Source organism: Lepidothrix coronata, unplaced genomic scaffold, assembly GCF_001604755.1.
Source record: "Lepidothrix coronata isolate B3197 unplaced genomic scaffold, Lepidothrix_coronata-1.0 Scaffold92, whole genome shotgun sequence".
In the NCBI taxonomy this organism is placed as follows: Eukaryota; Metazoa; Chordata; class Aves; order Passeriformes; family Pipridae; genus Lepidothrix; species Lepidothrix coronata.
In genome coordinates this window covers 2,601,890-2,625,371 of record NW_016690272.1, presented here as the reverse complement: position 1 = coordinate 2,625,371, position 23,482 = coordinate 2,601,890, and the positions used below count along the sequence as shown (strand labels likewise).

General features: G+C 42.3%; 1 protein-coding gene and 2 long non-coding RNA genes across 4 annotated transcripts in view; 1 reads left to right on the top strand and 2 right to left on the bottom strand.

Moving 5' to 3' along the window:
* Window positions 1-176: 176 nt before the first annotated feature.
* FAM161A (family with sequence similarity 161 member A) lies at window positions 177-8,232 on the top strand. Its single transcript, XM_017821760.1, has 6 exons — window positions 177-569; window positions 1,797-2,044; window positions 2,470-3,654; window positions 6,212-6,311; window positions 6,711-6,862; window positions 7,498-8,232. Exons 1-6 carry the CDS (start codon window positions 195-197, stop codon window positions 8,012-8,014), a joined length of 2,577 nt encoding a protein of 858 aa, XP_017677249.1. The 5' UTR covers window positions 177-194; the 3' UTR covers window positions 8,015-8,232.
* Window positions 3,944-7,559, bottom strand: LOC108500650. 2 transcript variants are annotated; one of them, XR_001875934.1, is made up of 3 exons: window positions 7,479-7,559; window positions 6,584-6,612; window positions 3,944-5,787 (listed from the first exon to the last, which is right to left on the bottom strand). It is a non-coding gene; the product is annotated as an uncharacterized LOC108500650 (long non-coding RNA). The 2 variants fall into 2 exon arrangements; XR_001875933.1 differs by having other exon boundaries at window positions 3,944-5,775.
* Window positions 8,233-21,645: 13,413 nt separating the features above from the next.
* LOC108500651 overlaps window positions 21,646-23,482 on the bottom strand; it is a 190,385-nt gene continuing 188,548 nt past the window's right edge. The window contains exon 3 of the long non-coding RNA XR_001875935.1: window positions 21,646-22,352. This is a non-coding gene — a long non-coding RNA (uncharacterized LOC108500651). The remainder of the gene's footprint in view (window positions 22,353-23,482) is intronic.

Sequence of the window (23,482 nt, the reverse complement as noted above, 5' to 3'; positions counted from 1 at the left end):
GATAGAATATTCCTGCAGAAGAACATTCGTGCTTATCCTGCTTTAACTGTATTCTGTTACTGCTTACCTGAAGCACAAACTTCAAGACGGAAAAAGCTTCTTTAGCGACTTGAGGGCGTAAAAACCGCGATCTTGTCGAGGAGGGAGCTGCAGGTTCCGACTAAAATCCTGCAAAAAGCTGCCCAAAAATCAGGATGGCAGCAGATGCGGAGAGGGGATGGAGTCAGGCTCCAGCCCCGGACTTCACTGGCCCGCTCCCCGCGGGCGCAGAGGACGCTGCGGTGCCGGTCCCTGCGGGAGCGGGGCGGGCTCGGGGCAGGGCGGTTATAACGCGCGGGGGCGGAGCGGGAGCCACCTCCCTCCCTCCTTCCTTCCTTCCCTCCCTTCCTCCGTCCCCGCTTCCCTCCGTGCTTCCCGCCCGGCCCGGTGGGCGCCCCGGTGCCGGGATGGAGGAGGCGCACCGGGCGGCCCGTCTGGCCGCGTCCTGCCTGCGCACCCCGCTGGACCCGCGCACCAGAGCGCCCGCCGCGCTCTACGAGCGGGGGCCGCCGCCCGCACCCTCCGCCCAGGTACCGCGGGGCGCTTCGGGCATCCCTGGCACGGCGGGAAGGGCTCGCCCGGACCCGCCCGGACCCGGGGAGGGACCTCCCGGCACCGGGAGCCCGAGCCGGGTCGGCACCTTCCGGCTTGGAACGGGGCACGAGGTGCAGGGAGAGGCAGGGAGAGGCCTTGGCAGATGGACGGCCCCGCTGCAGCGCCAATCCCTTAATGAGCTTGGGCACCCCGGCGGCTGGAGAGCAGATGGAGGAGCTGGCGGTGCCCGAGCCCAGGGAAGAGGCTTGGAGCGCTCCGCGGGGTTTACACACGGATCCCGGGAGAGGTGGATAATGCCCCTCACTGGGGGTTCTCCAACAGCGCTTTGAATTTCCCTCCGTGTTCGTGGAATTCCCGTTGCGTTTCTTCCACGCCGGAGTTAAGAGATTTTTGCTGTGAAAACCAACAAGACTTTCTGTCGGAATGTCAAAGCTTATTAAAATAGCTCCGGTGTGGAAAAGTTGTATTCTAATTTTCAGGACAGAGAAATTGCCCCGGGATTATTTATTTATTTTTTTTTTAAAGAACAAAATGAAGCCTTTGTAATGCAGATTAACCTGACTTTAGTAACTTCCCTGACTTGTGTAAGCTTTAAAAATGTTTAAAGAATATTACCTGCACACAGCTGCCAGTGCTGGCAGTATATTATATATATGTTTTATATATATAGTCATATATAGGCTGGCATATATAGTTCCAACAGTATTGGACATATAAGCTGTGCAGAATCCCTGTCCTCTCACAGTAAGTTATGGAAATGGGAATAAACTTTTATACACCAGATCTCTAATGACTTATTTTTAGAATTCTTATGGCAATGGAAGGCAGAGAAGGTTCTGTTGGGGTTTTGTTTGCTTTTAACTAAAGGCTTTTTTAGAGCTGCATAGTAATCGAGGAAAAACTGCGCTTTATAAAATAGTTATGTTTTTTCTTTTGGTGAGTCCTTTTGATCATAATTCCTGTTATAAATATATTGATAACAGGACAGACTTGGGAATTTTTACAGGCTTTAAATAGGACCCCCAGGACATAAATTAATATACAATAAGATTATTCCATGGAGCTCTGCAGTAACATTTGTATACAGGTTAACTCTATTTGGTATTACTTGTATCATCCATTAGACTAAATTAGAATAAAGCAACATAAAGAACCTCGTTCCCCTTTCTTCTAACAGAAAATTTTACAAACATCTTTTCCAGGACGGCTTTGATTTGGATTCAAACACCAACAGAGCGCAGACCCCCCCTCTAAAAGGAGACTGTGACAAGTGGATAGACTTCTCCAAAATATGCAATTCAAATCAAGAGTATTACTTGAAGCTGGAAGAATTGAAGAATGCCCACCTTGAGACCATGAAAAAATTGGAAAGTATGTATCGGAACAAACTGCATTTAAGAGGAGCACAACCCTTGGACAAGAGAAAGGACACCTCTTTTAAGTCTTGTAGGTAAGCTGGGGGGCACTTTTTATCTGAGGATTCCCAGATGCTTTGCAGGGAGCTGTAAAACAGCAGGCTGTGTTTGTGGGGCTGGAAAGTGTTCGTCTCACCGTCTCCTGTGAGCAGGTGATCAGAGAACATTCAGTTTTAATAATAAAAATGCTCATCACCTCACTGGCAGTCTGTGAGGTTCAGAGGAGGGTGTGCAGCAGGGACTGGGCAGCATGTTTAGGAAAGCACAGGGCCTTTCCCTAGGAAAGGCTGACTTGGTGATCAGCACTAAAACTGGGATCTGGTGCTGCTCTTTTCCCTTCTCGTCCTCCTCAGCCACTGTCCTTTTTGTTTCTAGCAATGATTCCTTAAAGTGAATTTACTGGCTTTGCACCAATGTTGGACTGGCTCAAACCAAGCTTTTTTTTCCCCCTTTTTCCAAGGCCAACTTGGGACAGGAGCTCGTATCAGCCTCTAAACTTGCACAAATCCTTTTCAGACTCCGACTTAAGTGATCCCTTGAGCTCAACTATATCCGATGTGTCTGACGTGGAATTAGTATTTGAAGGAAACTGGAGTGAAACCGGATCATCCTCTTTGGCTAAGCAACGGATTGAGAAGATGTGGGATGGGTTCTCCATGGAAGATTACATCTCCCGCCTCCCAGACAGCCCGCCCGTCTCGCCCACCTGCAGGAAGGCCCGGAAGAAACCCAAGGAGTGGTCCCCCAAAGTCACCGTGCCCAAGCCTTTCCAGATGACCATCAGAGAAGCTCAGAAGAAAGAACAGAACGTTAAATCCAAGTCACAGATCGAACTGGAGAATCACTTACTGAAGAAGCAGCTGGAGGAAGAAGCGGAGTGCCAGAAAAAATTCCGGGCCAACCCGGTGCCCGCCGCCGTCTTCCTCCCACTCTACCACGACATCGTGCAGCGGAACGAGGAGCGCAGGAGGTCTGTGAAGGAGAGGAGCAAACTCAAGCTCTTGGCTTCCCAGAAACCCTTTAAATTCATCGAACGAGAGAGGCAAAGGAGTGAAATCAGGAAAATGCAGTTAAGAGACATTTCCGTGCCTGAAAGTCCGGCCAAAGTGTTCAGAGCAAAACCGGTTCCCAAGTGTGTTTATAGCCCAGATTTCAATGAGAGGCTGAAGGAGGAGGAGCTCTACAGGGAAATCAGGATCAGGATGAGAGCTGAGGAGATGCTGCGTAATTCCTCTGTCCCCAACAGCAGGCTGGCCTTAAAAGAGACCAAAAAAACCAAGAAACGCAAGAGCACTGACCCAAAACAAACAGCACACAAACCCAGGATCAACTCCACCATTCCAGACTTTGAAAGGTTATATGAGAGATTCCAGAAACGGCTCCTGCAGCAAAGGCAAGTGAAAGACCTCACGGTGTGTGAGCCCTTCAACCTTCTGACTTCATATATCCCCTCAAACAAGGGCAAGATTCTGAAGGACATTGAGGAGGATGAAGAGAAGCTGAAGGAAACCCGGTGGCCATTCGCCTCTCCCAGACGGAAACCCCAAACGAGACATTCAAGTGAGAATTCCCAACTCTTGGGAGCTGGAAAATCCAAGTCTCCTAAAAACACAGAGTCCACCAGACGAAGGCTACAAGCCTTAAGGTGACTACTTAGAGATGTTCTACTTTATATGTACTTTAAAAGTAGATTTTTTTTTTTTTGTATTTCTACACATGTAGTTAATTCTTCCATGCAGTGAATACAGGGCTGAATTTGTTAATATAAGGGCTTAATTATAATATAAAACTTAAAATAATATAAACCAACATACTTTAAATTTATGATTGTTGAAGAAACAATAGTGAATTTTTCTCAGAATGTCCCTAGGAAAGGGATGAATGACTGCTGTTTCCCAGGATATCCTGAATCCCTTAAAATGGCACATACTTTGTGTCTTCTCATGGCAACCCCGTTTTCCTCCTTGGAATCATCTTTGCCAAAGCTTCCTTTGAAGTGGTGCTCTTGATTTAATATGAATTCAGCCTTAGTTTATTTTCCCCACCAGGAATTCACTTGAGGAAAAGAGAAAGCTGGAAGAACAACAAAAAAGGAACAGAACAAAGCAGAAACAAAGAAAGAAAAAATTCCAGAAAATTGTACTGGCTCGGGCTGAGGCCATTGACCCACATCAGAGCCTTGCTCAGATGTCTAAATCCAAATTAAAAACATTCAGGTATTTTGTGGCATTCCCCTGAATCCAGAACCTCTCATCCAACAATGAGAATGGGAGGTTCAGGATTGCATTGTATGTTAAACATACAATGTGTAAAAAAATAGTCTAAGTTACCACAATGACATGTGATAAATTAAACATTGTGCAAGCAGATAGTGAAAATGGTCAAATTTAGTGTTTCAACTGGGAAATTGTTTCCAATCTATACTGAAATCATTAGAACATATATATAGAAATATATATTCCACCTTAGAGTATTACAGATTAGCTAACAGGGGACTCCTGTGTTTTCTCAGTTAACACATCAACTAAAGAGGAAAAGTTTATAACAATTCAAAGGAAAAAGGAACAGTGTAGTTACAGAATATCCTTGCACAGCTGGATACTGCACTGGTACCTTGGGGCAGTGAACATTCCACAAGTCACTTCTCTGTCCCTGCAGGCCCGACTGGAGAGGGAAGATTGGAGCAGGAATATTATTTTAACTTCATACCTGTAACAGCAGCTACCCAGGAAGCTGCTGGTGTTTGGGAGGAGGGGGATGCAAAGTTACCTGTAGGAGAGATACAACTGAAAGACTGTTTCTGTATGACTGAGGGAAGCAGCAGGCAGGGAATGACACCAGTGCTGGGAGCTGGCACTCCAGGTGGCTCCAGCTCTCTGGCACGGATCTAACCCCACAACTGCTGCTGGACCTGGTGTCTGGGGCTGATTTAAAACCATTTCTGCTTCTTGCTCTTTTTAATCTTACAAAAAAATTAATCCTGTTCGAGTCTTTAGTGAGGTTTGTGATCTGGGCTGGCACGATGGCACTGCAGGAGGATCACCAGCTTCAGGTGCTGTTGTGTGGAGATGGTGAGAGGCACGGGCTGCTCTGCCCCTGCTGCTTCATGCCTGGGCAGGATTCCTGGGCAAACAGGACTCCTAATTTCCAGTAACCAGGCATTCTATTGGGAACAGGAGCTTTATAACGTATGTGTCCTTGGAGATGATCTGCTGGCTCCGGGACAGAAGCAGAAAACAATTGGAGTCAGAGTAGGTGGAGAGTGAAGAGAGACAGTGGGTGTTTGTGCAGATTTGGTTTGAGTTCATTCACCAGCAAAATTCACACTGCTGTGTTCAGCTTAATCAGGTTTGAGGAGCTCTGTAAAACACTCCTGGCTTAATTCTTGTCTGCACATAAAGTGATGCCATTACAAAGCAAGGTTATTTCCCTGGTGCTGATGCTCTGGGGCTGCTCCAAGGGCTTAACCTGATCAAGTGCTCTTCCAAGCAAGGAGCAACAAGGAAGTTCATTCCCCAAAAAGGGGAATAACTTGCCTTGATGCATAGCCACGTCCCAGGAATTCAGAGATGGGCAGGGAGAGAGGCAGGAGGAGACAGGAGGGTAAAATGCCCCCTGGATCTCATCCTTGGCCTAGCGAGGTGTCTGTCACACACTGAGGATTACCACCCATCCTACCTGGATTATCCAGTGCTTGCTGTGATCCAAATGACCATTTCAGTTGATGAATCAACAGTTTCATCATCCTGCTCTATTGACTGGGCCCCTGAAAAGCCAGCTAGGAATAAAGTGTTCTATGGGAGATCAAGTGCTAAAGCAGCAGGAATCTCACCAAACTTTAAAAGCACTGATTTTTATTTAATGCTATTTGCATCCTGTGGTGCACTCTGTTTAATTTTGCTTAGAGCAGCTGGAAGATCTGTGTGAAATCAGCATTTAAAAACCCCCAAGTATCCAAATTTTTTGTTTTTAAAAATCCCCAAAACCTCCAAGAATCCAAACTCAGCCTCTGTTTAACCTCAGTAACCTGCCTCTGCTTAGCCCAAGTGACAACTTCAGAGACGGGTTCGTTCAGTACTTACCTTTTATTTATCTTTAAATGGGACAATATTTAGTTTGTTATGAGCAATTTAGCTGCTGTAGAAAGTCACTTGTTGTATTATGAATTAATAACAATTTCTCCTGTGCTCTGCTTCCCTTAGGAACGAGGAGAAGCGGAGAAGGCAGGAATATTTGCAAGAGTTGCAAGAAATGGAAGAAAGAGTAAAACAGAGGCCTTTGCTTTTTGAAAGAGTCACTCAGGTTGCCTTGTTTCTGTGTTACTGCTCAATTCTTAACTGCAGATACTGAATAAGACATTTGTAGTCACACATGTTTAGGAGACACTTGAAAAACACCTTTTAGACCAGTGTTTATCTGTTTCAATCTCTGTTGCCCCACGTAAATGTTACTAATTTTTGTGACTAACCACTGTGAGTGTGTCCAGTTCAGAGCTCTGAACACAACCAAAAATTGGCAGCACAGGAAAGGAAAATCTGATGTAAAATTTTCAAGTATTGCTTCACCATTCTTACCTGCAGTGAACAATCATTCCACTTGTCAGCTGCAATTAATGAAACAGAGGATTAATCTCAATAAAAGCATCAAAAGGCAGGCATTCAATGCATTAGATAACACAGAACCATTGTGGTTTTTCCACAGAAAAATGCCAGAATAGCTGCAGAAAAGCATTATTCCAACAGACTGAGAGCACTGGGGATAAACCCAGAGTTTGTTGCAAAGAAAGGACAAACAACTATTGTGCTCCAGTGCTCCACTGCTGAAGATTTCATCTCCACTGATGCCAGAGAAAGGTAGAGGTTACTGAAGGCTTTTGTTTTTCTCACCCACTGCACATCTAATAATTCGAAAGGCATTTTTAGTGTGTAGATTTGGGATGTTTTTTTAAATTATTTATAGTATTTCCCAGGGAACTGTTTGACTATGTGGTTTGCTTTACTAATGTTAGTGGTAGCATGTGCTTTTTATTGTTCTTCCTGAATTAAATATTATTTCATAAAATGGAAGAGAGCACTGGTTATGTAAGAAAAATGAAGAAAAACATTTTTTTATTTGTTCCTTTCACCAAAAATTCTGGCAGGTTGCTAGTAAAGTCACTTCATTTGTCATTACCTGATGAAGGTTTAAATTTAAACCTGATTTAAAATTTAAAGTTAAATTTTTTTAAAATAAGCCTTATAAAAATTCATTTTCAATATCCATTAAGTGTTATGATTTAAAGGGAAGCAGAAATAAAAAAAATGGAATATATAAGCAATACTGTTGAGTTACTTTTTAGCATAAAAGAGACTCTGGTGTGTCCCCTTCCCTTCTCCTTCCCCAGTTCCACCCCAGCCAAGAGTACCAGGATTTGTCCTGTATTACAGGAGGGTACTTTAAAAAGTACTTTCCCAGAAAACAGAATCTCACCTGCCAATTGTCTTTTCAGAGTCATCGAGATCAAAGTGAGGGAAAGGGGATTCCTTGAGGGAGCAGCCGAGGACAGTCCCCACTCTGAGCAGTCCTGGGAGGAGGAGGAGGAGGAGGAGGAGGAAGAGAAGGGAAAAGGTGTCAAAACCTCCACCCCAGATGAGCAGTGCAGTGAGCTGGAGGATGAGGAAGAGCCCAGAGCCAGCCCTGATGCTCCTGAGCCCGAGTCCAGCCCACCCTCCGTCCAGAACAGCGAGGAAGAGGAGGAGGAAGCAAAGGCAGGCTTGTCCCCTGGCCATTCCCAGGAGGAGGAGGAGGAAGAAGAAGCAAAGGCAGATCAGTCACCTGGCCATTCCCAGGAGGAAGAGGAACAGGAGGAGGATCATTCCAGCCCCAGCTCTGGGTCTGAGCGCTCCCAGGAGCAGGAGGAGGAAGGTCAGTCTGACCCTGAGGCCGAGGGGGCCTCCCAGTATGAGGATGAGGAATATGAAAGTGATGATTCTGAAGACAAAGCCAGCGATGAAGAAGCCAACTGACAGGATGTCCCAGAGCTCAGGAACCTCTTCCATTGCTGGAAGAGGAACAGAGAAAAAAAATGGTGCTTTGCTACAGATACAAAATTCTGTGAATTCTTCCCTCTTCACTTCAGAGTCCTCCCAGTGCAGAAATTGGGTTTGTTCTCCAGTAAGAAACCTCAAGTTACTGGTTTCCACCAAGAAAATAATTTACTTTTGTATTAAACTTCTTTATTCTAGTCTTGTGTGGCTTTAGTACACCTCTGATCTTAACAAAGAAACGACAACCATTGTTTAATAACAACACCTCGTGTGCTGTGTAAGCACTGAGGTCTCACATCCAGCTTTTTCCACATGCTGGCAAAGACTTTGGAGCAGTAAATGCCATTATATCCCACTGAAGGGACACTCTTTTTTACCTCAGGTAACTCTTGTTGTGTCAAGCTATGGCAAGAAGTGCTGTAGTACCTCTTCTTACACACAGGTTACTCAGGGCTTCAGCTACTACACAACAAAGAATGGAAATAAAAGGTTTGGGGATTGTTTTTTTCCCTCTTCTATGACTGACTTTCTTGCTAACCTGGCACACTCAGTGCTGGAAAACATCACATGCACAGAAAACCTGTTCTTGTTTCTTCCTCCTTACTTTGTTACACAGTCTCTCAATGTTTGAACTTTTTTTTAAATATCATTGCTTTTATTTATTTCTGAAACGTGAGCATAACTAAATGTGAAATTGAAACTTTTTTTTAAAAAATACTTGAATAAAATATTAATTAATAATTAAGGAAAATATTGAAAATGTTAATCATTACTTCACAAGGTAAAAATCAGAGTTTACAGTCTCTACTTATACCTGGCAGCCCCACAATCCAAACTCGAGGTTGGTTTGCTTGTCTTTGTGAGCATTTTGTAATTCTGAAGAGTTGTCCAGTTAATAATCACACATTACTGGGACTTGTCTCTTTAGGAAATTAAATCTTTTTTCTGAAAGAAGGCAGAGGAATGTAAGTTATGGCTTTTCTCAGATTATTGGAAGAGATTTCAAATCAGAAAAACAATCAATGTGTTTCTAAAGATCTGACAGCACTTGACTAAGTGTTCTAAAAGAACAAACATATAATTGTTGAATTATTAAAATAGGGAATAAAACTACTACTAAAACTCCTTTGAACTGAAAGTAGCAAAATCACTGCTTTTTAAGGTTTTAGAAGATGGAGTTGGGGACCTGTGTATAATTTGGATTGAGTTTTTCACTGAAGTTTTTTCATATCAACCTTAACAGTAACAGAATTAATGAACACTGAACTATGATATAAAATATGATATAAAATATGATATAACCTTTTGGAGGTTATACTTCAGCTTTTTTTTCAGCATTTCTGAAAAAGTCAAGCAGAATCATGTGGAATAAAGAGATCCAATGGATGTGGTTTACCTGGATTTTCAGCCTGATGGCAGTGATGGAAGAAGATATAGTTCAGTTTTAATCAGTGCAACTAAATGCATGTGAGGGTAAAATATATTCCCAAAGCACAGTTCCATCCTGAATACTGCATTCCTGCTCCTCCCATCGTAACAGGGAATTATGTGACTGGAAAAAGGCAACAAGAATGATCAAATATAAATGGTTTTAATACAAGAAGGTACTTTAGTTTTCACATGACAATATACAGCAGGATTCTTTAATTTGGGAAAGAGAGGGGAGATCAAACTCGGAGATATTAAAGGAACCACTTATGGAAATCAGCTTTTCAAAGTGGAAGGATAATGAGATTTAGGTAGGGAAAAAAAAAAAAACCTGTTCAGAAATTGCATTACAAACATAAAGGGATAAACATTCCAGCAAGGAATTAGAAAGGAAAGAAAGCAAAGAAAAATCAGAGATGACAGAATAGAAACAGAGACTGACAGGTCAAGGTGAATTAAACCTCGTGAAGCAAAGTAAAAAATACTTCAAACAAAGAAGAGGAACGTGTAGACAAACCAGAAAAACTGAGAGAAAATAACTCTATTTAAAGAAAAGAACCAGTAAGTTCCACGTGAAAATCGAAATCCAGGTGAAAGATTTTGGCAAATTACAGTAGAAGCATTTTGAGGTAAGAAGCTCATTAAAGGAGAAATGCTGATGAGTTTGTGCTTTCAGGGAGGCTGCAGGAGGGAGATGAATAGGAAAGTTTCTCACAGATTATTGAATATTCTGTCTTTAATATTTTAATTAATGGCCAGAGCACAAAAGTAGAAACATGTTCAAAAATTTGCAAAGAAAATGAGAAAGGTGTATCTGGAGAAAGGATTAAAAATACCACACGGGAAGAAGGAGATAACTTTGCATGTAGGCTCTAGTATTAAATAATAAATTCCAAGTGCAGGAAGAGTGTTTCTCTATAATAATTATACATATTTATTTTCAAAATAAGAAGCCAGAAGTTTTGGATATTGCGCTTTTTCAAGCATTCTTTGTATTTAAAATACTGTTTCCTCTAGAAACCATCTCTTCATGTGCATAATTATCACAACATCAAGCAGGAGTTTACATCCTCTTTTCATTTGAGGAAAAAATTATTACATCATTATCTTTTACAGATGAAGAGAATAACAAAAGACCTTCCTCACCTTCAGTGGAATTATAGTCTTACATCTCTGGTTGTATAATTTTTTGGTTAAAAGAAAAAAAAAAAAGGCCCTTGCATGCTCCTGCAAAACTCAGAATTGCTTCTTTCTTCAGTAGGAATTTCAGGTATTTGAGGAATGACAGATCAGAACTTAGACTTACAAACAGTATCAGAAAAATTCCTGTCCCTACTTTGTACTACAAACACCCAGCAGTCAGATGGGGCAGAGAAATCGGGGATCACTGGGCAAGGCAAACCACACAGACACGAAGTTATAGGACCTGATCTAGTGCTTTAGATAGCTTTGTTAAGGAATAACAGCATTAAGAGGTTTCCACTGTGCTGAGTGTGCACAAACACACCACTAAACCCTCAGCCCAGTCCTGCTGGGCATCTCTGCTCACTCAGAGTAAGCACCACTGTTTAAATCCTTCCACAGACAGCTGAGCACATCAAACAGCCTGTCTGTGCCCAAGGAGCACAAGCTCTGTCCTCCCCATCCTTCCTTTTCTTCCTCATTTTTCAAGCCCCTTGATTGAGTCAAATTAACTCATCCACTCTCCCAGCAAAAGGGGGTGAAGGTTAGGAGATGACAGGGACGAGCAGGACTTCACCCCTTTTAATTCTGCCCAGTTATGATCTGTGTGTCACAGACCTGCATCCCAGGATTATCCACATGGGACAATCCCCCACATGCCTCGGTGGCTGTAGCACAACAGAAGGCATGTGTTAACTGGCAAGAAAAATTGTTATTTCCTGATAATCAACACCATGTTTAATTTGATTTAATTTGATTTAATTTGATTTAATTGAGATCATGTTTAATTTGATGAGCACAAATGGTACAAGCAAAAGCCAGTTGTCAACAGGACTAAAAACAAGTGTATTTGCACCTGCCCAGCTCAAAACTTGCTACTAATAGTTAGGGCTTAGTAACCAAAGCCGATTACTAACAATAGTTAGGCAGGTTACAATAAGAAGGTTAGTAGGATTAGGCAGGTTACCAACTAACAGTAAGTAACCACACTACCAGCAGAGCCAGGAAATTCTAGTTGCCAGGATAATGAATTGCTACAAACCATCTTGTTTCCACACAATTCGGATTTTACACGCAGGCTTCCACACTTCCAGAGCTACCTGGTTCTCAGGAAAGGCTGCTGGTCACTTGCCATATTTTTAAGGCCTGTTTCACACCGTCCCACACTTTCTGAAAGGGATAGGAGATACATAAATTACATTTGTGACAAGTAGTAAAAGCAAACAAAGGAAAAAAATCAGCTTTTTGTGTCTCCTGGTGATGAAGTTCTGCTCTGGGGAGCTCGGTCCAGCAACACCTTTATCCCCGAGGATCTGGGATTGCCGAGGGCGCCATCGCAGCCGCTCGAGCCCTCAGATCTGACACTGCAGGGGCCACACAAACAGCTGGTGTGAGGGAACAAAGCCCTTGAAATCCAGTTTGGGGTTTTGAACTCTGAGTTTTCTGAGAAAAAGAAGCAACTCCAAACATTACAGAGCAGAGTGTCAGCCCACAGTGCTGAGGCCCAGCTGACCGACACACAGGGCCTGCTGATCCCGTCACTGCAAAATATCAAGAAACACCTATTAACGGTTCATAAAGTCACTTCTTTTAAATCCCTGTTCAGTTAACTTCATTTCCTCGGTGAGAATTTCCTATACCCCTTGCCTGTTAACTGGATCCATAGTTTATTCCTGGGTGAAACCTTCCTTCTCCTCATACTCTGATTTAATTCAGGCCTAGCAAGCTGAGGTTGAGTTTAACTCTCCTCAGGGAGCAGGCTGGGTACCTGTTTGCCTGCCCCAGCTTGTTCCTGCCTCTGAGAACTGGCTCACAGGCCCTGCTGCTCACACAGCTCCCTTCCCTCCCTTTCCCACTGAAAGGCAGCTCAGTGTTGCCCAGGAATACTGTTTCCAGCCAGCCACACTACTGCAGAATATTCAACTTCATATAAAGAGTGACTTGGAAAAAGCTGCTCAGTTTTATGCCACAGCCTCTTTTAGACGCCTCACAGGCAGTTCTACACCAAAGCCAACTGTGTTCCCACGTCCCACTAAAGCAGAGCCAGTAATTCCAAAACGTGAGCCAGACTCCATGTGAGGCCACACAGCTGAGCCCTGCACTGGTTACCTGTGAACACGCTCAATGTGACACTAAATGAAAAGAAAATCCACCCTGGAAAATGTTTCTGTGAACTATAACTCCTCTCTTCAGGACACAGTTGCCACATCCCAAAGGAATTTCCATCCCCTGCTATTCCTGGCAGCTGAAGGGGCAGGAAACCCATGTGGGGAATGTCCAGATACAGCAAGAACCTTCCAGCACTCATCCTACTTTCATCTCCATTCTCACAAGGCCTGTATCTTGACAAAGAAAACTCCTACAAGGCCTGCAAAAAGCTGTGAATTCCTCAGGCAAAAGAAATTCTGGAATGGCCAAGTTTTAGGATAAAGGATCCAAGTCTGTAGATGAGATTCTTTAGATGAGTCTGTAGATATAGAAGGCTTCTCAAAAGGGAGCACAAAACTATCCAAACTGCACAGCAGAATTTGTCTACTTTTGCAAATCATCTTGCAGACAGCAAGTAGTTTTCATGATGTTTTAAGATTTTAGCTTTTTTTTTTTTTTTTTAAATAAGTTTTATCAAAACCTCAGTAAAAACACAACATCTAAACAATGGCACAGAGATGCTGAAAATTTGCTTCCCTTTCTCTGAGTTTCATTCCAACCCCACTCACCACCAGGAGCTCCTTTCAGACATCACCCATTCAACCCAGGCCTTCAGCTCTGCTATTTCCTTCAGCAGACGTCCTGTAAAATAATGGAAAAGATCATAACTTGATAAATTATTTGTAATTTGGGCACATGTGGCCGTGAATACAATTCACTTGCCATAAATGAGAACAAAGGGCTGAGGCAGCAGGACCTACTTGATAAAGTATTTGTTATTTTTTTTTTTTTAATCCTTAACCAATCTCTGGTTTCACAGAACCAGAAATGAATAAAAGTTTGTTTCAGGTGACAGGGAACAATCCCTCTCCTCTCTCCTGGCCACTTACTCTTGAACAGGGTCCAAGGTTTGTAAAGTCCAGATCAAAAAGTCCTCCTGAGCATTCAATAAATCTATTCAACTTACTAAAATAGTAGCAATGATCTCAGGAAAACACTCCACACCACAACAGAAGCTCTTTCCAGCCATTTTGGCAAGGATTAGTGGGAGCAGAAGGGGAGGGAAGATCAAGATGACCACAGGTGAAGGTGGGGGAAGTAAAGGGGAGCTGTTAATTTATCTCGGTGATAATACACCAGCACATCCCAAGTGGGTGTTTGTTATTTTTTGTTTACTGTACATAAATCACTTCTCAAATACACGAGGGATCTATTATTTTCCCCAGACTCCTGTGTTAAGCCAAGCACACATTTTTTACAGTAATTTTTAAAAATTCCACCTTTGCTGTTCATTAGATTTTTCCCTTATCCAGACATGAGCTGGGAGGTGTGGCCCAAAACAACTCTTTCACCAGCAACACTGTGTTGCTGGAAGACATATTTGGTTATTAAGTAGAAATGAGCAGATAATTTAAGATTTTCTACCTCTTCCCAAATCAGTTGAAGCCACTAAAATTTCCACAAACGCTCACTCAGTTTTGTTTCCTGACCTGTTCCCCTGCAGGCCACGCTGCTGGTTTGTGCCATCACGTGGGAGAAATGAAAATAAAAGCAAAGAGGGCAAAGCCAACCTCTTTCAGCAGTAATTCCAGCCTAAAGCATGTGGAAAGCCCTCCTGAGGACTGGGGTGATGTGGAGTCACAAGGATCTGTTTGGCTTCACAGGAGAACTGAAACACAAACCCTGCCAACCACTCCCCACCAAAAAGCAAAAAAAAATGCTGACAGGGGCAGATTTCCTTTTACTGTCTTATTATTTTCCTTTTCTGTCTTTCAGCAATCAGAATCAAACCCCTCAGCTCTGGAGTAAATCTGATTTTCCAAGAAGAAGTGATCCCTTTAAAAAAAAAAAAGAGAATCCTAACAGAACAGATATGCAAGCTACATTCCAAAGGGTAAAATAAATTTCCACATGGGAGCTGTGACACTCTTCTAGGTTTTTTGTCTGGGTTATGGCTTTTTTCTTTTATTTGGGGGGGAGTGGAGGGGATTGTGTAAGGCTTTTTTTTTTTTAGAACTTCCTGCAGCATAATCTCTCTGGCCTCTGTATCCCAGACAATCTGCTGAGGAACATCTACTTATATCCCAGTCACACAAAGAACAATCATAACAAGAAGCATTGTGCTCTCTACTATAAACACCAGTGGAATAAAATAGAAAGATTAGGGGGAAAAAATGATTAAAAATAGAACCCCTTTCTTTCCAGAGGAAATAACGTGATTTTTACCCCCGTGCCTTTTGTCACTGTTGTAACAATGGCTCGTTTTAGGTCATATCTGGGTGCACTTAGAACCAGGAAACCCTGGCACAAATGGACTGTGGCAGTGCTTTGTCTGCACTGTGTGTCTGGGCCAGCTCTACAGGCTCTGAGGGACTTGGAGGTTCACAGAGCTGTTCCAGGGGATAGGTTTTCCCAGAGCACAATTCCAGTGATACCTGCAGCACTGGAGAGCTCTGCAGGTTGTGACAGTGATGGTGACTTGCTGGAACGTCCCATCTCTCTAAATAAAGTTGTTCATTTTGCACTGGGGCAGAGGTTCAGTGGCCTACTGCTGATCAGGCCTCAGCACAGTTCCAAGCACTTATTCCCAGGGAGATCCCTACCATTGACTTTGCAGGAACCACAAAAACTCAGTTCTCTGGATTTGCCTTGCTAGAGAAAAAAAATCCCAGTAAAAATCTATCCATCCCCCTTAGCCCCATAGCAGGATTGTGGCCTGCAAACTCACATCCCTGGAAAACCTGGAAGCATTAGGACATCTTACCTGCATCCCTCACTGTTTTTCCAGGAAGAATCTTCACTACCACCACCACCATCATGTTTTTCCTTATGCCACAAGAAATACACAGTTGGTATTGACTCCATATGCTTCCTTCCTAATGGGAATACCAAAGGATCACATTAGTTATTTTTTACTAATAAAAAAGTAATTTCAGGCTGTTTTCAATACCAATGGATATTAAGGGAAACCCTGTACCCCTGCAACATCAAAACCTGCCCCCTCTTCCCATTCCATCACTCCCAACAGAGAAAATAAGCAACAAGCCACCTTTCTTTTCTATATTTCAAAAGTCAAACTGCTTTGGAGGAAGCACAGGAACTGAAAAGAAAACTGCTGTACCCTGGCATCACACATCCACATTTCCTCTGATAAGCAGCTCCTCATTTTCCAGCATCAAGATTTTTCCTTTCCCCCTTCTTTCTTTGTCCTTTTCAGCTTGGATTTTTAACTCCTCCCTTTCAAAAGAACAGCTGGTTGTGCTTGGTGTTGGTCCTCTGGGTTTGCACTTCCTCTCCCACCCAGAGTTCCTTCCAGACAGGCCTCCTGAGTGATCCACTTTAATTAACAAGCTGTCCTGGGAAAGGGGGTAAAACACCACACGGTAAATGCCTATTCTGAAAAACCAGCTGAAAGTGGTGATGCTTGTTGCTGTTGAAACTTTTGATGCTCAGCATCAGGAGAGGGCACTTGTTTGAAAAAGTGAGGTGGGAGGTCGAGTTTCTGTAAGAAAAGTACTTTGATGGAAACAGGGATCAGGATTTCACTCCCATCTCACTTAGGGCTCATTTTAAACACTGAAAACAAATTTTTTCCACAAGGAAGGCACCAGAATCCCCAGCAGCTCAAGAAATTTGCTATATTAAAGCTGTGTGTTATCTTGTCAACACGTAGAACTCTCCTGTAGCAAGGCCTTTAATATTAATGAAATCATGTCTATGTTTCCCATTCCTGGATCCGAGTTTGGTGCTGATGACACTCAGGAGCAGCAGCTGTTGGCAGACACAGCACACACCATTCCAAAGGGCTGAGTGCTTCCCCCCTCCTCTCCAGCCTGTGGGATACAGGAGAGATCCATCTTCCTCCAGGCATGCAGCAGTTTCATGCTCAGGGCTCTCTCCATCTCCCAGCTGCAGCCACTGGAGACTGAAGCTCTTCACTACTTGCTGTCTCTCCATTAGGATTCCTCCCCAACTTCCCTATTCCACAGCACTGCAGGGAAATATTCTGGCCAAGAAAACACTCCTTTCCTGTATCATCTCAAGACTGTGATGCTGCATCTTCCTGCTGGGGCAATTTACAAGTATCTCCCGACCTCTGATTCCTTTAAAACAAGAAGTTGTAAGTCAGTGTTTAAAACTCCAAGGCTGACTTGACTTTGCTCCTTAAGGGAGTGGGTGGAGTGAGTGTAAAGACTGGAATTCACCTGCACTTGAGTTCCTCCCACCTGCTTAATCTCACTGGCACTTCTGGAAACGATTCCTAGGCAGGGAGAGCCCGGAGCTCATCCCAGTGTGTGGGTCACCACAGAGATATAAAAGCTCATCAGCCTCTGAACAAATTCAATTTGTGGTCAGAGACAGAAATAACTCCTTGGTGAGTATCCAGGAGCGAGTGACTGCCTCCGTCCTCACAATATGGTCCATGGAAAAAAGAGAATGTGGAGTGGTGTGCTGAGCAAGTGAAGAAATCAGGGAACTTTTTTTAGGATGATGGAAACAACACTGACAGCACTGGGGAAAACCAAGTTTTCTTCACCCCCTGCAGCACAGATGTGAAGTTATAGGTCAGAGTCACCTCAGCAGGAGGTGCAGCTGCATTAGCAGAGGAAGGAATCAATCCAGTCAATAAAGGAATTGATACCTGCCTATAGTTAGAAAATGCCTTTTACAGAACAAGCTGTTCCTCTGGATCACTGAGAAATGGAAGAGTTTTACTGAGTTTCTAAACACACAGAGGCATCTATAATTGATATTGTCGGACTGCCAGGCATTTAGAGCGTTTCAGGATTTTAAATGCTCCCTTCTGCTGTGCTTTCCTCCTCAAGAATGCATCCAACAGCTACTGGAGAAAGAGAAGACATGTAAAAGTTATGAATTTCCTCAGCAATGAGCAGAGGGACGGTAGACAAAGCTTAAAGTAGATGATACCAAGATTTCTTTTGGATCAAACCAACCAAAAGATGCCTCCCAACCACAAAGGGGAAGCTGGTCCAAGGAGTAAAGAGCTTTTTAAATGTAAAACTCACACCAACTGTGCAGAAAGACTCACTTGGTGTCGTGGAGAAAATATTTTCTTAATGGTGTAAAAGCTCACAAACATTCCATGAAGGAACATCTAACTTTTATTTCCCCTATTCCATGAAAAAATGTTTTATTAAAGTGGGATTTACAGTACGAGACAAACTTAGTGGATTATTCCAAGTCATCAGTTTTGCCAGCAGACCAAAAAATGAACTCTGAGCTTTTTGTTACCACTGATGTCAGCAAGAAGTGAAAACACTGACAAACAGCTGTATTTAAAAATCTATTATAAAGCAACCCCCAACACCAAGCAGACATAATCCATACCATCAACACTGTAGGTTCCTAACCCTTCACCTCATCTCAAAAAGAATTAAAAAGGAGCATTTTTGCAGTGGGTAACTAACTTGGATTTGTTCTCCAGTTTATTCTCTTTAGAGCTATCAAAAATAAAACTTCTAAACAGTCAGTTTTATACTTACCCACATAGGCAGTAAGTTTCTCTAAGAAGCATTTGCAGAGTAACAAAAAAATCAATGATTTTTGATTTTCTTTTATATATAGGAAAGCAGGCTTGGAAGCTGCATGGTTTAAAACTCTTAATTTTTGAAGAGAAAACGAGAGGAACACTTGGATTTTTGTGGCAGAGGAAGAAGGGCCCAGGAAGCAAACCAAAATAAAATCAATAAGCACCAAGAGAATTCAGGTGAATTCTTACACAGTCTCGTTCCTCGTGACGAACAAACAGCCTCAAATTTACCTTGGTGTTATGGAGCCTGTAGAAATCTCATTTTGCACCAGTCAAAGTCAGAAACAGCAGGTTGAGAGGAACAGAATTACACTTTTCAGCATGTCAGCACCTGCCCCTGCCTGCTATTTCTGGGAAAGGCACAGGGCACATTCACCAACCACAATTCCACTGCAATTAGTCTAATGGCAAAAACTTTTGGCTTTACCTTTCTCTCATTTGGATTTTCAAGCAAGCCCTTTATTTCCTCTTGGATTCTTCTCAGCATAAAGTGCTCAAGTTTGTCTTCATTTCAAACAGAAATAGCAGAAGATCAATAAAGGTTTTCATCAGAATGATAACAAAAAAAAAATCCAATATGTGTCTCATGGAACCATAATTTAGACTCTCCACAGAGGTGGTTTTCTATTGGCAAAGTCAGTAGAAGACTTTCCTCATAAATAAGTTTCAGCTTAATATATTAATAAATAAATAAATAATAAAATTAATAATAAAAACTAATAAAAAATAAATTAAAATTCAGCTTGTGCACATCTGAGTACACGGTACAGACTCTACAAGGGCTTTACTCGTTGGGCAGCAGGTTTGGTTCACAAAATTTCACATCTGCTGCAACACAGTACCTGTATTTATTCACATGAGAAATGCATCTCTAATCCAGTTTGCACTTGTGGTGTTTTACAATTAAGAGATAAAAAAAAGAAGGACTTAGAGAAAGCTGGGAGGAATATTCATTTCAACTTATTCATTTAAGCTTGTTCACTGAGATCTACTCATAAGAAAGATCAGATGTTTTAAGAGTCCATAGAAATTGGGTGAACTCACCTGGAAAAGCCACCTATCTACCACAAAGAGATGAGTTTTCACAATTTGCCACAAAAACATTGCCAGGAACAGGAAAAAAAATATCAATACTGTCCATGACAGGCACTATCCTGAAATAGGGAGGTCTCCATAGTTTGATTTTTTCATCCATCTCACCTTACAGACACGGCTTTGTACTCAGAGAGGTGATAAAAAGCAGGTTCCAGGGGAGCTGAGAAAATAAAAAATGTAAGTTTTAATACTGACAAAGACTGTTCAACATCATTTCAGGGAATAGAGAGCAAGGACCTTGCCCTCTTTTCACATCCCTTCCAAGGATTTCTCTGACAGGCTCACTTATATTAACAAAAAAGCAATGTAAGAAGTAAAGCTCACAACTGAGATGTGAGGATTGGCACATTAGGAAAACCATTTGGAGCTGAGAATGGAAAAAGGGAGAAGTATAAATTACCTTATTATTTCTACAGCACTTCCTAGAGAAGCATCAGCCCAAGGAATGGGGACCTTGGAAGAAGAAAATGAGTGTTTTACCGGGATTGTCATCCAAGAACCACGTCCTGCTTCCCTAAACAAGAGAGTCCAAAAGGTCCTGTATTCCTGGGGGACTGCACCTGGCAGTGCCCTGAGCAGGACAAAAGATGCCAAATGAAATGTTCCTGGAATCTTAATCCAAATTCTTCTCGCTGCTGGATGGGAAAGGTTTGCGTGGGACAAAAATGGGCAGGATTTATGACATCCACAGAAGCACTTCCTGACCACTGAGCCTGAGGCTGTGCTGGGAATTACACGGGGCAAAATCAGTTCCCAAATTTATAATGGGAGAGATTAAGGCAGAGTGGTACATTCTTATTACAAATAAACCCCACAGGCACAGTATAATATATTTTAATAATGACTTATCCTTGATTCCAAACTGATTTTATCCGTGTTTTTACCTTCTTCTTCAGAAAATGACTGCAGTGTGACTAATTCCCCCAGGGAAAAAGAAAAGGAATTAAGAACAGTACCTTTCAACAGGAACAGAACCTCTTAATCAATGCTTTAATGTTTTAATAAAATTTCCCTGCTATCAGGGAAATGGCGAAGTCCAGATTGAAAATATACCTTCAAGATGGTTTTCAGGAAACAAATGTCCATTTTTAAGACTTTTTTTTTTTTTTTAATATATATTTTAAAAGTACATCCTTGGGGGCAGCAGTATCCTCTGTCAGACACTGAGGTTCCCTGGGATGCTAAAATTGCATCAGTAGTATTCTGCTTGGCTTCCAAGATCCATGTGCAATTTAGGCCTGTGAAAATTTAGGATCTATGTGCAATTTAAGCCTATGTGAAATTAAGGAATCTGAACAGATAAAATGAAGGATACGTAACACAGAGTTCTGCAAGTAAGAAGGAAATCAGTGCATTTAATGTTTAGAATATAATGTAAAGAATTCCTACAGTCAGAAGTAGAAAGCTTGGAACGTCCTTGAATAAAGATTCCTAAACTATTTTAAGCTTGTATCCTCAACAAAAAAAGAATAAAAATGCAGAAAAGTGTCCCAGCAAAATGGAATAAATAAGACCGTTGAAAATAACAAATATTAGGTATTCAGAAGGCACAAAGATGATGACAAAGAGCTCAGTTTAGGTTACTTTTTAAAGTGATAAGGAAGTGTAATAATAAAAGACTTCCCAGTAGTAAAGTTGGATTAGATCTCACAAAGCACATTAAAAGGAAGATAGAAATAAATTCTTCAACCTTTGAACAGTGAAAATAATTTGAGGGTACCAGAAATTAAGGAAAACATGGCACAGTCACCGTGCATCTGTTAACCCAGCCTGGCTGACATGCAAAGCTTAAAGAGAGATACTTCTGTAAAAACAAAGATACAGAGTTTAATAAAAATGAGATATAATGCAACAGCAAGACCAGTTCTCTGCTCACCAGGCATTTGTCTTAGATTAGATCTACTTTGTTATCTTTATTTAGAAGAATCATTTTTCTTACCAGTCACTTCCTAGGAGGAGCTGGTTAAGATGGAGACAAGGATACTCTTGTAGGATGGGCCACAGCAAGCCAGGGAAGAGACAAAATGGGAAGCATCAGGCTATGGAAAGGCTGGAATTGATTTAATTTCATAACCTTGGAAAGAAATACTGGAGAGAGGGAGGAAAGAAAGAGTGCTCATGACAGAAATCTGGGAAAACTCAAGGGTAGATGACACAGCTTGTCTTCAAACTTCTACTTGCTGAATTTTTTTAGATTTGGTACCAAGTTGCCCAGTATCACACAGCCCTTTAAGAACAAAGCCAGGTATAAAATACAATAAAAACCCACATTCCCTTGTGCCCCTTCTAAGTGAGATTAATTGACGATTTTTTACCAGCATGTAGATGCCTCCCAAAACAAAATCTAAGCTTACACAAACCAGCTATGGGGTCAACACTCCTGTTTAATCTATGGAAGCAGACATTTAAGAAGCTACAAATATGCCTTGAAGGCGACCTGTTATTAGGAGGTAGAAATATTTCCTATATTTTTCATGTTTTGAATCAAAGCACACAAGAGCCTGCAGGGTGATGCTCCTGGACACTGCAATGAAATAAGGTAAGTACAAATCCTGCCCCTAGAGATGAAATAAAAGCCAGTGTTTCTGAAGCCCTACCCAGATTCAATTATTTAGGTAGTGTTAAATAACATAATTAAAGAGCTCTGTTCAGCAGCTGATATTCCTGATTTAAGCAGCACACCAGGCACAAGATAAGATTTCAGTGTTTAGAGCTTTTCTAGAAGGATAAAGTGTTAAAACACACACACACACACAAACCAAAGGAGTGTTTTGAAGTGCCAGGAGGTGAGGTGACATCATCACTGCAGCCCATCTGCTGGGGAGAACGTGGAGCAACAGATGATGAGACAAAATCTCTTCTGGTGTAAAAGGATTGAGTTCCACCGACTTCAGGAAATTTATCCCAACGGTCCTGTGCGTGACAGATTAAAACAATGACACACTTCACAGACTGGCAGAGGGGAAACAAGGTTAAAGCCACCAAGACTGAAGCAGCTCGTTTAGAGCAGTTTATTCTTTTCCTGACAAATGTATTTGTAGATGCTAAAAATCCCGATTGTGGCAGCTTCTCACAGGAGTCAACACGCTGAAAAAAAAAAGTAGGATATTTCTGCAGAGATAAGAAAGAACATATGGTCCTTATTGCCAGCTAAGGGTCCCTTTTAAAACAATTTTCCTCAATCTGATTTGCTTCCCAATTACACTAAATCCTGCTCTGATTGCTCTCACGGAGCTCTCTCAGAATTTGGCTTCCCTCGAAGATGTATTTTTCCTTCCCCTGGTTACCGCCTTTGTTATTGATTTTTAGCTAATCCCTGCAGTTCCTAGAGAAAGGTTTTGGCAGGTTTCCCTCCAGGCCTGCAGATGCCCATTTCCCTTATCCCCAGAGCATCCTTTCACCCCTCAGTTCCCAGCCCTGTCTCTGCTGTCTGGCTGTGCACACGCCCTGCCCAGGGCCAGCAGGGAGAACGTTTAATATCCTCTCTCGACCAGACAAGAAAGGCAACATCTGCCCCCCTCAGCAGAGGGTCTGCTCAGGGAACCTGTCCCACAGAAGGGGTCTGGCTGGACCCAGCTGCACAGAACTAAGGACTAAACAATCCCCCCTCGCCGTGGCAAAATGTGCCCTGTGAGAAATTTGGCCCATTTTCTCCTCGCCTTGTTGGGAGGAGATTAGACTTGTTTGAAAGACCCTTTTGACCAATGGGGCAGAACTGTAATCAGAAAAGTGCTTTCATTAACACCTCTGACAGAAGAGGTTGTGTCAGAGAAAGGGGGGGGTCTTTTGTCACAGAAATAACAGAATAAATGCTCTGTTAACAAATAGAAATCACAGCCCTGGAGACTGGGCTGCCAGCGTGTAAGCTGCATTCTGAGAACTAAATGATTGGCTAAACTGAGAAAAAAAAGCTTAAAGAAACTTTTTTTGGCTATTAATATAAAATTTTAGCTACTAATATAACATTTAGGACTAAAACCTAACTAGAGCTGCCTCTGTGAACAGCCACTGTGGTCAAAGTACTTCTTTTGGTGTAGTTTGTG